At 46.1% G+C, this 14,869-nt stretch overlaps 1 protein-coding gene across 1 annotated transcript in view; it reads left to right on the plus strand.

Moving 5' to 3' along the window:
* Positions 1-14,869, plus strand: part of ZC2HC1C (zinc finger C2HC-type containing 1C) — a 61,920-nt gene that overhangs the window by 3,076 nt on the left and 43,975 nt on the right. Inside the window, exon 2 of the mRNA XM_086937509.1 lies at positions 11,699-13,262. Within this exon, the coding sequence (XP_086793635.1) occupies positions 11,718-13,262 (1,545 nt within the window). The 5' untranslated portion in view covers positions 11,699-11,717. The remainder of the gene's footprint in view (positions 1-11,698; positions 13,263-14,869) is intronic.

The raw sequence follows: 14,869 nt of genomic DNA on the forward strand, positions 1-14,869 counted from the left end.
GCCAAGAAGGAAACAATAATGAATGACTTTCTCTCCTCCTCAGCAAAGTAAATGGTGGTACTCCTGTGGTACAATGAGGTGAGGTGTTATAATGCCATACTTTTTGCTTAATGAAATCTTCAACATTAAGATTACACGCCACAGCTGTTTGAACCTCTTCTTTAATTACTTTGTTCCCCCTCTCCACCAGACCATTTGATGAAGGTGAGTACAAAGCGACTTTTAATTGTTTAATGTCAAGCTTACTCAGAAATTTGCACATTTTCTAGATATAAAATGTGTCCCATTGTCTGTAACTATCACTTTCGGGGCACCCTCCAAATCAAAAATTGTCTTTAAGAAAGAAATAGTGGAATCAGAATCAGGGGACTTCACAAACTCGAAATACATCCATTTCGTATAGTAATCCACTAATAAAATGAGGTATTTTTTTTCTTGGTTCAAAATGGAATATGGCCCAGAAAAATCGATGCCAATTTTCTCCCATGCGGTATTAGGACATTCAGTAGGGTGTAGGGGAACTTTTAAGGTAGGCCAATGCTTGTCTGATAAAAGACATTCTGGGCTAGTGTCAATCGATTTCCTAACTTGATCATCTAGTGCTGACCACCAGTAATGTTGGTTTATCCTCATAACAGTCTTGGTAGCCCCCAAATGACCTTGATGAGCCTTGTTAATGATTGAGGAACGCAAATTGAATAGGGGAATGAATTTGTCAACCCTCCGAACAATTCTATTCTCAACGGAAAGCTCTTCTGAAATCTGTGCAAATCTGCGTAGTTCCCCTTCTAAACATCTGGGCTCAGGCCAACTATGTGTGGAATAATCGATAACCATCTGTAATGTAACATCACGCTTGTAAGCAGACTTCAAATCCTCTTCGGATATAACAGAACTCATCTCACACACCACATCAACCAAAGTAACACATTCAACATCCTCGGCAGAAACATCCTCATCATCATCATTCGTCATAGACAACCTAAAAAGGCAATCTGCCCGGAAATTCTTACCCCCTTGGATATGTTTTACCACAAAATGAAACTCTTGCAATTCGAACACGAGTCTCATCAATCTTGCAGACATACAAGCTGAATTTGTTTTGTTAAAGATATAAATTAATGGCTTGTGATCAGTAACCAGTTCGAATTTTCTCCCCCATATATACATTCTGAATTTATGCATCGCCCAGGCGCATGCCAACGCCTCCCTTTCAAATGTACTATATTTTTGTTCAAATGTTTTGAGGGATCTAGAGACGAATGCAACAGTTTGCTTACAACCTCCAACTCTTTGGGTAAGTACTGCTCCGAGACCGGACATACTAGCATCCACTGTTATAATGGAAATGTAATCCTCTCTAAAGGCATGAAGAGCTTTTGCCGATACGATCATTTTCTTGACCTCACTGAATGCCTTGTCAAGTTCAGGAGACCACACAAAACTGATACCCTTCCTTAACAGTGTCCGTAAAGGTTCAACTAACTGAGAGCAAGACGGGACAAATCTGGCATAATATTCCTCCAAACCAAGGAAAGACTGTAAGGAATCCTTGTCCGTGGGGTGTTTAGCATCCTCGATGGCTCTAATGACTGAAAATTTTGGTTTAATCCCCAGATGCGAAACAGTGTGCCCCAAATATTCAATTTCGTTGACTGCAAATTTACATTTGTCACTACGAACAGTCATGTTCTTTGACATCAAAATTGAAAGAACACGCCTTAAAATTTTATTGTGTTCGTCCAAGGACTTTGCAAAAATTAGGATGTCATCTAAATACGCCTGCACCCCCTTTACTTCATGAAACAGTGAATCCATGAGCTTCTGAAAGACGCTTCCGGCCGATGCCAGGCCGAATGGAAGACGTAAAAATTTGTAAGCCCCAAAAGGGGTGATGAAAGCCGTTAACTCTTGGGATTCCTTTGATAAGGAGACTTGATGGTACGCTGATTTTAAATCAATCAGCGAAAACCATTTAGCCTCACCGATGTTTGCAAGTAATTCGTGTATTTTAGGAAGGGGGTGGCAGTCTATGATAATGTTCTTATTTAAAGCGCGTATGTCCGCGCAAAGTCTAATTATGCTAGACTTTTTACGCGTGACTACGATGGGTGCGACCCACTGGGAAGAACCTACAGGTTCTATGATGCCCTAATCGCAAAAATCCTTTAAGGTTTTCTTCAATTCGCTCTACACACTCAGAGGAACTGACCGAACTTTGCGGGCAACCGGTTGAGCCCCAGGAATCAACCTGATCTTGTGTTCAAAACCCTTTACGCTGCCAACAGAGTCATTAAAGACTTGCTTGAACTCAGAAAGAATTTCTTTTAAATTGACAGAATCAGATTCAGGACCGCTACAATCAATGCTGGACACAGGTAGTTCACCAACCTTGGTAGGATTTTATCCCCAGGAACAAGATACAGACCCATGCTAGCGAGATCTCTCCATCCCACTATATTCTTTCCCTTCTCTGCAATGTAAATTTTAGTCATTGTTTCCCTTCCGAGACATTGGACTAAGCCAGGGAAATATCCAATCATATTAATATCTTTTTCCCCGAATACCTTAGGGTTGATATCGGATTTCAACAGGTCAACTTTTCTATCCCATCCTCGTCGCCACATGTTAAGATAAAATAATCAAGGAAACTCAATCATGGTGAAGTTCACTTTAATGTAAGTAATAACTCCACCCAACACATGAAGCTCTACAGGAAACCCAATGGTGACTACCAGTCAACACTAGAATCCTGCAGGGCGAACCCTCCATGCGTGAGCCATAACATTTGAAACAATACATAATGTGAAGCGCGCTGAATGCGCGAGAATGTATAGTGGATATACATTGCGCGGACCGCTGCTCGATGTATTCAATACACGTCCTACTACAGTCAGTCAGTTAATTCAACCAAAACAACAACAACCGCATTCACAATTGACATTACATTATTTAATCTACATAATACTTCGGTTGTTGGACTTCTGGGTGAACATTTATGAATCCAATATGTATCCCTATTTACATGAATGTGCTACTCTTGGATTGCTATAATTTTATAGGCCCGGTAGTAAGGTAAACGCAGATGCATTACGAATCCCAACATCCATTCACAGGATTCTCATCAGGGCATGGGACTGGACAGGAGATGTTCTTCATTTAATGGATTCTGTCTCTGAAGTGAATTGCTGAATATTTAGTTCATGTGAAGACCTGAAGCCTCTTATATTTTTAGTTTTTAATGGACAAGTTAGTATTGTGTTTGAAAGCAATGTTCCTATTTTCAAATAAGTTTCAACTATGTTGTGCGCGGGGCAGTTTCTGCCGAGAGGGTTTCAAGAGCTCCGGTTTTGAGGACAATGTTGCCGTTTAGTCGAATCTTGATCTTATTCGGCTTCTCGCAGATTCACTTCGTTGTGAAAGATCATTTCAGAGACGGAATCCATACAATAAAAAACAACTCCTGTCCAGTCCCAGGCGACCTTTGACCCTGCTCTCAGGCAGGTCGGTCCCCACGCTGCTGTATTGCCCTAGGTTGTAATTGTCTTTTTACATTGCTGCTGTATCGATTTTGTTGTACTTGTCTTGCTGTGCTTTGCCTAAAATTTCTTTTTTTCTCCCTCCTGCTATTTCTTTTTTCTGTGCCCCGTTTCTGCCTTCTGTTCCCCTGCCGTCCTTCACCTGTTTTTCCCGCCGCTACGTCCCTGCGGCCCCGGCACCCCGCTCGCCCATTCGCGGCCCGCTCCCGCCTTCCAGCTGCTCCTCCCTCCCACCTCCCTTTATATAGAGGCCGCGCAGCGGCAACGCATGCAGCGGGAGCGCCGTTGGCGTGCCTAAGGCAAGCCCATCTGCGTCTGTCCATGCCTGGACCGCGCCCAGCGCCAGACCCCCTGGCTTCCACAATGCCAGCCTCTGCTACAATGCCAGCACCCTCCACGCACTCAACGCCGGACGATCTCGCACCTGCTGCTTGGCCGCCCGAAGCGCACCCAAGGACCCTTCTGCTGCCGGAACTGCAGCTTCACCAGCCCCCAGCCCGTCAACTCGCCCACCAGGAAAAAACCCTACTACCTCAGATGCATCCTTCTCAACACCTGCTCCGCCCACAAACACGCTGTTGAACTCTGGGACCTTCTCGACTCAACCTCCCCAGACGTTGCCTTCCTGACGGAGACCTGGCTGAACGCCTCCTCGGCACCCGACATTCCGGAAGGCTACAAGATCACCCGAAGGGACCGCACCAACGGAGCAGGATGAGGAATCGCCATCATCCATAGGAACACTCTCAGAGTTTCGACCAACACTGACGACACCCTCAGCACCGCCGAACACCTGCACTACCCGATCCACACCAACCCCAACTCCACCCTCAGAGGGACCCTAGTCTACAGACCCCCCCCCGGATCCCGACCACCACAGTTCCGTGACTCCATCGCCTACTTTGTCAGCACACACGCCCTCGCCTCTACAGACTACATCCTCCTCGAGGACCTGAACTTCCACCTCGAGAACAACAATGACACCAACTCCACCACCCTGATCGACAACCTCACCAACCTTGGACTCAGACAACTCATCACAACACCCACCCACTCCGCTGGCCACACACTTGACCCCATCTTCTCCACAAGCCTCCACGTCGCCTTCAACCACACCACCGAACTCTACTGGACCGACCACCGCTGCATCCACTTCAGCTTTCGGAAACCCACCACGCATCAACGGACCCAACAGATGGCTCGCCGCTTGGTGGAGCAAAGTCACCGAAGACCAGCTAACCGCCACCCTCGCCCAGAACCCACCCGTCGACCCCGGCGACCCTGACTCCGCCGCCCGCAACCTCAGTGGATCGACGACTGCGCCAACACCCTTGCCCCGCTCAAGAAACCCTCCAACAGCCACACCAGCAAGAAAGCCAGCTGTACCTCTTCGGGTCATGTCCTGCCGATTCCCAGAATTCGCTCTTTCTAGTGCAGTAAATCTTTGCACTTAGATTTAAGACGCTCATGGCAGTTGGAGGCTAATCAAGAGGAGGGCAAGGCAAATGAGGATTAAAAAAAAAAAGAAAGCTAGCTGGTTCACTGAAGACCTCCAGGCCTCCAAGCAAACATGCCGAAAACTAGAGAAGAACTGGCACAGTGAACGAACACCAGACAGCTACGCAGCCCACAAGAACGCCACCCGCAGACACCATCACCTCATCAGATCCGCCAAAAAGGCCTCCTTCAAAGATCGCCTTGACAACAACGCACACAACAGCAAAGAGCTCTTCAACATCGTGAAGGAACTCTCCAACCCCAGCTACAGCTCCAACTCCAACGAAATCCCACCCTCACAGGACCTATGCGACTCGCTGGCCACCTTCTTCCATCGCAAGATCACAGACAACCACAACAGCTTCAATGCCAGCTTCAACGCCACGACCACCCCAACAACCACTGAGACCTCCGCCCCCATGACCACCATCCGCACCAACCGCCTACTCTCCTGGACCAACATAAACGACGATGACACCATCAAGATCATGAACACCGTCCACTCCGGTTCTCCATCAGATCCATGCCCGCACTACATCTTCAACAAAGATAGCACCACCATCGCACCCCATCTCCGGAAAGCCATCAACATTTCCTTTGAGACCGCAACCTTCCCGGAGAGCTGGAAGCACGCCAAGATCAACGCTTTACTCAAGAAGCCCAAGGCGAACCCCGATGGTTTCAAGAACTTCCGGCCCATCTCCCTGCTCCTGTTCCAGGCGAAGGTCATCGAGAAGACGGTCAAGAAACAACTGACCCGCTACCTAGAGAAAAACAGCATCCTGGACCCGTCCCAGTCCGGATTCCGCAGCAACCACAGCACCAAAACCGCTCTCATCGCCGCCACCGATGACATCAGGACCCTGCTAGACAACGGAGAAACCGCTGCCCTCCTCCTCCTGGACCTGTCAGCCTCCTTCAACACAGTCTGCCACTGCACACTATGCACACGCCTCCACAACGCCGGGATCCAGGAGAAGGCCCTGGACTGGACCACCTCCTTCCTCTCCGGCAGTACACAGAGAGTCCGCCTCCCCCCTTCCGCTCCGAAGCCACGAGATCATTTGCGGCATTCCCCAGGCCTCATCCCTCAGCCCTACGCTGTTTAACGTCTACATGGCACCACTCGCCCACTTTGCCCGATTACAGGACCTCAACATTATCAACTACCCCGATGACACCCAGCTGATCCTCTCCCTCACCAAGGACCCCCACACCCCCAATTACCAACCTCCACGAAGGAATGAAGGCTGTTGCCGAAGGGATGGTGAACAGCTGGCTGAAGCTGAACTCAGACAACACAGAGGTCCTCATCCTCGGATCCACCCCCTCGACCTGGGACGGCTCCTGGTGGCTGACCACACTGGGAACAGCCTCAACACCCACCAATCATCCTCGACTCCACCCTCTCCATGACTAAGGAGGTCATCGCTGTCTCTTCCTCCTGCTTCAACACCCTCTGCATGCTCCGCAAGATCTACAAGTGAATCCCCACCGAAACGAGAAGAATGGTCACCCAGGCCCTTGTCAGCAGCAGATTGGACTACAGAAATGCCCTCTACGCAGGAGCCTCGGCCAAACTCCTGAAACGGCTGCAACGCATCTAGAACGCCTCTGCACGCCTGATCCTCGACATCCCTCGCCGCGGCCACATCACACCCCACCTGAGAGACCTGCACTGGCTCCCCGTCAACAAGAGGATAACCTTCAAGCTCCTTACCCACGCACACAAGGCACTCCACAACACCGGACCAGCGCACCCGAACAGACGGCTCAGCTTCTACACCCCCACCCGCCAGCTCTGCTCCGTTGACCTCGCCCTCGCCACAGTCCCCTGTATCCGAAGAGCGACATCCGGCGACAGATCGTTCTTCCACCTTGCCGCCAAGACCTGGAACACCCTCCCCATCCACCTACGGCAGACCCAAGACCTGCTGACCTTCAGAAGACTCCTCAAGACCTGGCTCTTTGAGCAGTAGCAGCATCCTCCCCACCGCCTTGAGACCCTCACGGTTGAGTAGTGCGCTTTATAAATGCCATGATTGATTGATTGATTGATGCCCTGATGAGAATCCCGTGAATGGATGTTGGGATTCGGATCGCGCCAGCGTTTACCTTACTACTGGGCCTATAAAATTATAGCAATCTAAGAGTACCACATTCATGTAAATAGGGATGCACATTGGATTCATAAATGTTCACCCAGTAGTCCAACAACCGTAGTATTATGTAGGTTAAATAATGTAATGTCAATTGTGAATGCGGTTGTTGTTGTTTGATTTTGGTTGAATTAACTGACTGGCGTTCATGTATACGGTTTTAGTTCTTGACATGTATTGAATTGGTTGTGTCGTGTGTCTTTTTGACAGGCATATTTGTAAATTTGTAATACATTTTTTAATGGTTTCATCAATACAGTAATTACATTACTCAGACTATTCGAAACACATAAAGGTCTAAAGTCTGTTTACTAATTAAAACAGCAGATTATAAATAGCAGGTCAGGTTGTTTCTCCGTTTCACTAAAATGTTTAAAGGTCCCGCCTGACCTTAGTAGGACCAAACACCCTTTATTAAAACATTCTGCTCCGAAAGGAGGGACGTTCGCCTGGGGACACTCCAAGGACTATAAACAAAGGTCCCTTGGAGATGGAAGTGCTTAAATCTGTGGACACACACAGTGATCCCACAACTTGCCCACTTTAAGCACCACCCAAGAATTACAAGGCACCCCTTTTCATCTCGGCCTTACCTGGTATTTCTGCTTTTATCATGATCTGAGCTTCAGACTTGTCTGTTTACTTTGCATCTAAACCCAACTCTGAGATCTAAAAAGCCCGAAGGTGCTGGAGGCTACATGTTGGTGCTAAATAGAAATAGAGGAACTCATGAACATGTTGTGAGAAGTCCCCTCCAGTCCTGTGGGTGATCTCTGCCCTCAAATCCCATCTGTCTTTCCAGCTACGGCCTTGGACACATGTTAGACGATGAGAATGTGACCTGCTGTATGTAAATGCCGAGCAAGGCTCAAATGATTTGACTGCAGAATTTTGACGGTGCAACATAACGCGGACTATAGGCTTTTCAGTGTTTCAAGCTTTGATGCACACAAACCCTCTCTTAAAAAAAGAACCCATCAAAAACTGGTTGTTTCTTGCGACGCTGTTCATGTAGATTGACTGAGAGTAGCTTTCTATATAGAGCTGCCCTGAGAAAAGCCTTTTTGTTAAGGCAAAACACAGTGGCTGTACTTCTGGTTTTTGAAGAGGAACATCAATAAAAGACGGATACAAACATAGAGGACCTACTAGTCTTATCCTCCTTGTTTCTTGTACAAACTTTCTTTGTGTCCACTTTGTTTTGGGGCACCTGGTTTGCGTGTTTAACAGCTATGGCCTTAGTTAGAAATGCCTTGCCATGAGGACGAGGGTCTGTGTTTCGAGCGGGCCTGTGGGGCTGGGGTAGATACTAGCATCTGGAAGGCAGCCAATCTGGGAAGTGATAGCCACATAAACATATCTATTTAGGTATAAGAAGATATAAAAATAGTCACTGTTTATAAAATGCAGACAACCAACTGAAATAAGCTATCACTACCCATCTCAATTGATCACCTTGAAAAGTTGAAAAGCTGAGTTGGTCACACATGAATTTGAACCTTTAATCTGCAGGTTGCACATATAAAGCTGAAGTAAGTGCTTTAATCGATTGAGCGATCTTACCTGTCAAAAAAACCAAGAACATGTTTTTCTTTGCAAACTGGCTGGGTGCAGAGCAATGATTAACCATGAAATCAAGTACAGCTGACCCGGAGAAAGGAGGGGCTGTGGTGTTTGAGCTAGTAGGTGCTCTGAAGGAGAATGAGCTGGCTGTATAAACAGGTACTGGCGTGAAAGCAGATGCAGAGAGTGTTAAACAGGGCTCATTTTGCTATGAGTATGTGGGTAGCCGGTGCAGTGAATTGAGATGAGCAAAATAGAAACACGAGAGCAAAAGCATGCAGCAGTATTCTGCACTGTTGTAGGAAACTGGTAAATATACAGGCAGGTCAAGATATAGAGTTGCCATAGCCCAAGCAGGATAGAATGATGAAAATGACATTGGATTCTGGCAGTGGAATTAAGTGAGAATTGTAAAGAACATTTGCAGGTGGCAGAAGCTAGCAGAGCTTCTCTTATTGATTTGATTGATGAAAGAGAGAGATAATTAAAATACAGCATAAGTTCTTAGCTAAAGTAACAGGTGCAGGAGTAAATCCAGGTGCAGAAGGCCACTAGGCAAATGACCAGATGAATGCAGGGGACCCAATGGTCAGGGCTTTGTTTTGTCTCCATTGAGTTTAAGAACATTTTCTAGTATCCACATGGCCACTTCAGACTTGCATAGGAAAAATATTCCAGACTATTCCGAGTGTTGTTTCCCATACTGACAATGTGTGTGTTGTCCACAGAGGACATAACGTTAATGTCGAATGACTGAATCAGTAGAATCAGTGGTGTAATAGAAACATTGAATGGTGTTGAAATCAGTTAAATGTCTTGGGGCACCCTGCTGAAAATTATCAGACCACTGGAATCAAACGAATGCCTACTGACCCGAAGCATGACAATAGGATTCTGAGGGAAACCATATTGAATGCAGAGGAGAGATCCTTTATTATCAGGTTGGCAGAGCCGCCCGATCCAGAAGACCGCATAGATCGTCCGTGATACAAAGCAGAGCAGTTTCACCAACATGAAAGGATCTAGAGCCTGATTGACCAATCTTGAGCAGTGAGTGTTGATCAATTGAAAAAGGGTAAGCTGTGACTTTTTATAAGAGGGGATAACTTGGGCATGTTTCCATGCACCAGGAACGGTGCTGAAAATAAGTGAGGAATTACAAACCTGGAGTATCATGGGTGCTACTGTGTCAGTGGCATGAGACAGGATGCATGGATCTGATGGTGACCCCAATTTTATGGTTTTCAAAGGTTTGCAGACCAAGTCCAGGGAGAGCAGATTGAAGTATTTGAGAACAAAAGGGGAGTTAGGCTGAACCCATGGGTTAGGATCAGTCACAGTTTTTGCGCTCACAGCTGGAGGGCGAAAAGACTTAAAGATCTCATGAATTTTGTCATGTAAGAAGGTTGCAAGCAAGGATCAGAGTTCTTTGGAGACAGTATGGGGGTTTCCTAGAGCTCTTTAACAATCCTCAAGATTTCATGTGAGGAATTGAAGGCTTTAGTGACTTTGTATGCAAAGTAAATAAAACAGATATGGCTATTTTAATTTGTCATTTATAGCTGGGCAGATGAATAGTCTTGTTTGGCTTTCGAGAAGCAGTTTTTGCCCAAGTTATATTCTAAAATGTATTTACGTTTTTTAGGCTATCTGAGAACCATTAAGCTCCAAAAGTGTTTGTGAAGCAAGTGCCATGTTTAAAAGTAGACTTTTATCTATGGCAAAATAAATCCAGCTGTTGCAAGTCTTGTAATTAAAAGAGATGTCGGGACTTAAGAGCTGAATGGAGTAAAAGAGAGTATGATTCAGATTGTTGCAATTCAGTTTGGACTAGGGTCTATATGGAGAAGGGATGTCCTTCACAAATGTGGAGGCAGGATCAATTTTAAACTGAAAAGTAACAGCATAGTGGTTGGAACAAGTGATCGGAGGGTCTGCAGTTGGCATGGAGCCTACCCTACCAGCTATTTGTGCCAGAAACTCTTAGGCGAAGGGAAGGGGGTATTCTCAATTTCACTGTGATGTTAATCTTTTCTCCTGGTGGATCCCTGCGCTTCCCCTGCATTCTGGATTTCCAGTGTATTTGCTATGCATGGAGTAAAGGTTTATTATATATATGTTTTTATTTATTGTTTTGTAGAGTGTGGATGTGACCGAAGCATGTCAGAGCACTTTACATAAGTTGAAAGGTCGCACAGTTAGTATAAATCGTGAACAATTATCTTTAACAAAGAAGGGATACATTGGGCAAAATTAACACGAGGGAACAACATTTCTGGTTTGGAAAGCAAAAAGAGGAACATAACGAGGATTTACTCCTCAAGTACTGTCGCCATCTGCAAACCAGTAATGTGGAAATTTCACAGCGACTGGTTTGCGAATTGGGATGTAATATGTGATGCAATTAATATAATTATTGGGCACTTGGCAAATTGTCAATTCTCAGCGAGCGGCAAACCAACCTGCCTAATGAATATTAATTAAACTGGTCGGATTTTGAGACCCGGTGTGAATGGCTGGAAATGCAAGGGTGGTGAACTGCAATTAACTGCAGATCATCATCCTTGCATTTGCTATTCCAAACATGAAATATTTTGTATAAGGCACCCATTGGGAAATATAGGTCAGGTGCGCCTACATTTTTTCCCCACTTGGGAATACATCAAAAACCTTGTGTTTGGGGCACTGTGGGGATTGCTATTGCAAATAGGCTGTTTACATTAGGCCTAAAGTTATATATGTACATTTATTTGTAAAAACATGAGCCCATCTTTGGTTGCACAAGCTATACAACTTGTATTCGAGTTTTGGTCTAAAACGCTGTGAAACACCAGCTAGATTGTGTTTCTGTTTACATGGTTCTTGTGAGTGTTTTCTGTACCTTTATGCTTTTACCTGACAAGTTGCTATCCAGTGTTTTTTCTTCCTATGTTTTACTAGGCTGGCGAAAAGATAGTAGATGGCTAGTCTGCAGATGGCACCACACCCCTACCCGGACACCATGCCCTCCTATGAGAAGATGGCTGCCGCAAAATTCCCCTCTCTGGGACAGGACAGGCACTCTGCCTCAACACCCAAGCACCAATCCCGCCTGGAACTCATGAGGAGCCAGTACCATGAGCAACTGTTGCGGGAGAAAGAGATGAAGATTGTGAATCGATACACCCAACAGCAGCAGAGTGCACTGAGCAAAGCCAGAAACCATACCTACCAACACCCACTCTCAGCTCAACTCGACCCCCAGCCTGCCTCTGGGAGACAAGGATTTCTCTCGGCAGGGAACAGCAGCAGGTACAACTCTGATCTCAGCAATGAAACCAAGACCTCCAACTGGACAGCCAAGAAGAGCTCAGGAGTAGATCGAGCATATCCACTAAAACCGGTATTTCACAAGAAGGCTTCCAGTCTCAATAACCTCACAGCAGTTGAGGAGACAAGAGATCAATCACTGAAGCCATTGAGGCCTGCACCTCAGTCCAACACAAGGACCAATGGGAAGTCTCCGTCCACCATGGCACTGACTCCGAGTAGCACAGGCTTCTCCCCTGGGTTGCTGGAGCTTCAGAAACGATCAAGATCCAATCCAAGCAGAGCAGAGCATTGGCACAAGTTGGAGGCTGTTGGAGACAACCTCGAAGAGGAAATTCGCAGGAAAGAGGCCCAGTTGCGCGAAAAACTGCGCAGGACAGAGGAAGAACTGCGTAGAATCCAGAGAGAGAAACAGCAAACTGAGCAAGCAGATAAAAAAAGTGAAGCCCGTGAAAGGAAAAGGTGGGACCAGGTGAACAGGAACACAACAACAGCACTGCTACAACAAGGAAATGGCTTCAGAAACCAAGTCATGGAGGAGGACAGCTCTGATGATGGCGAGGATTACGAGAACAGCTATCTGATCAGGAACAATGCATATGGCCAAGGTGACGGATCCTGGATGAGCTCTACTAGGACGCCTTCACAAAGACCAAGCCCCATGGTTGGTACTCATGAAGGCGGGGTAGAGAGACTGAAGAAAGAGAGGCTGGTGGCAAGTAACAGCAAGATCCGAGGCAGAGAGATGCCACCCCCCTCCGACAGAGAGTCTTGGACTCCCTCATATCGCTCTAGGAATGCCTCCAGAAACAGAACATCCCCAGCAGTCAATGAGGCTTATGTGAGCCCTTACTTCAGGGAGGCTGACCATGGGTCAGACTACAGACACTCTGCATCCTCAGCGAAGCAGCCTCCACCCCCCATGAGTGCCTTAACACAAGCAGGTCTAGATGAGGATGAAGATGAAGACGTAGACGTAGACGAGGGACTCTACGAGGTGGAAAATAACACCGAACTGGTACCTTGCCACCTTTGTGGGCGGCGTTTTCTTGCAGCACGCCTAGAAAAGCATCGGGAAGCCTGCAGGAAGATGCAGAATTCAAAGAGGAAAGTGTTTGACTCATCTAAGGCGAGGGCCAAAGGCACCGACCTAGAGCCATATTTAAATCGGAAGAGCAAAATCAACCCAGCACAGGTAAAATCTCTCATGGCGCGATGCCAGGCAAACATTCCCATATTCACCATGTATGTTTTTCACACTATTCATTACACTGTATGTTCTGGACATTATTAACTGTCTTACCCAGTAGAACGAGATGTTCACTAAGTGTGGAAATGCTTTTTCTACTGACACAATGTAAGGTACTTCAGACTTCGCCAGTTGTAAGAGATTAATAGTCGCGGTGTAGCAAAAAAGCATCAAGGCACATAAAACACGAGGTATTCAAAAGGTGGATGAGGGACATAGCGAAAACATTGCTGCTAATGAGCAAGTGTTGCAGGCCCCTGAAAGTAACTTTGGAAGTACTAATTTAAAAAATGGTGCTTTGTGGGAAGATAGTGAGGGAAAGTGTTTAGTATGCAGCCAAGTCATCATGTATGCCTCAGCATGGATGAGTTCCCTGCCAGGAACACACCACTGTCAGTTTACCTGTGGCCTCTCCCCTCGTAGATAAGAACAGGGAGCCTATCTAAAAGTATAAGCCAACACCACATTGTGATTATGAGAAAGGAAGCGAAAAGGGGGGCAGGACAAAGCGGCAGCAGGCCTGTTGTGCCACAGACTGCGTCCCTCTATAAACACGCTGGCATCATTACCATTAAGATTGTCTGTATTGTGGAGTGCAAGGGTGGGAGAAGGCTGCTGTCACTGTCAAAGGACCAAAAAGGAATGTAAAGGGGAGAAGAATCATGCTGTGGGATTTGAGCTGGCAGTACAGGATGGTTTGTAGTGCCAGGGAAATGTTATAAAAATATGTTCAGTAGTAAAAAAAAACAGCAACATAGCAAGGAATTGATTGTATGGTGGTGATCAGACGAAGACACTGACAGAGGGCCCATCTTGATAGACTGAATTTACCTAGAACGATTTATCCACAGTGCCCCTACTAGAAATTATAGGATAGAAAACCTCTAACTTTAAGGCAATGCTGATATCGCAAAAAAAAAAAATAAGAACGCCTGCTTAATAATTGCAATGTGGTGCCCCTTGGAGGCAGAGTATATGAATATGCTTTTCTATTCCATCTGCCTCGTAGCCTCATCTTCGTGGTTTCTAAGCAGCTCAACATGGTCAAAAGAGTGATCGTATTCTAGCAAGTAATATCCCCCAGTGAAAAGTTCAGGAACATGAACCTGCCAAGTGCTTAGTGAACAGAAAATACCTGACTAGGTTAACAATTATTATTAGAACATTGTAATGTTGTGAGCTCCATTGCAGACAAATGGTTCATAGATAGGTAACAGGGAATAATGGATGCTTTTTTCACCAAGGGGGTTTGAGTGACATCAATTACACAACAAGAGTGAAGCTTGAGTTGTCTATGATGTCCTTGGAGTGCTCGTTATTAACTTTGTTTATCCCCATGTATTATTTAATATGATGTATGGCCCCCAAATCATCGGCCCCTCCTTTCAAATGTTCAATAGGGAAACAGGAGTATTGGTGAGGCATACCTAATATAGCTTCTCCTCCCTGTCGCATGTGTAAAAAAAAAAAAAAAATCAAAACTAACTGGCCTCCAGCCACCCAGCCCTCGATTCTGCATGGCCATCCTGCTACCTAACCTCCCAATAATGCAC

Source organism: Lissotriton vulgaris, chromosome 9 (genome assembly GCF_964263255.1).
Source record: "Lissotriton vulgaris chromosome 9, aLisVul1.2, whole genome shotgun sequence".
NCBI lineage: Eukaryota > Metazoa > Chordata > Amphibia > Caudata > Salamandridae > Lissotriton > Lissotriton vulgaris.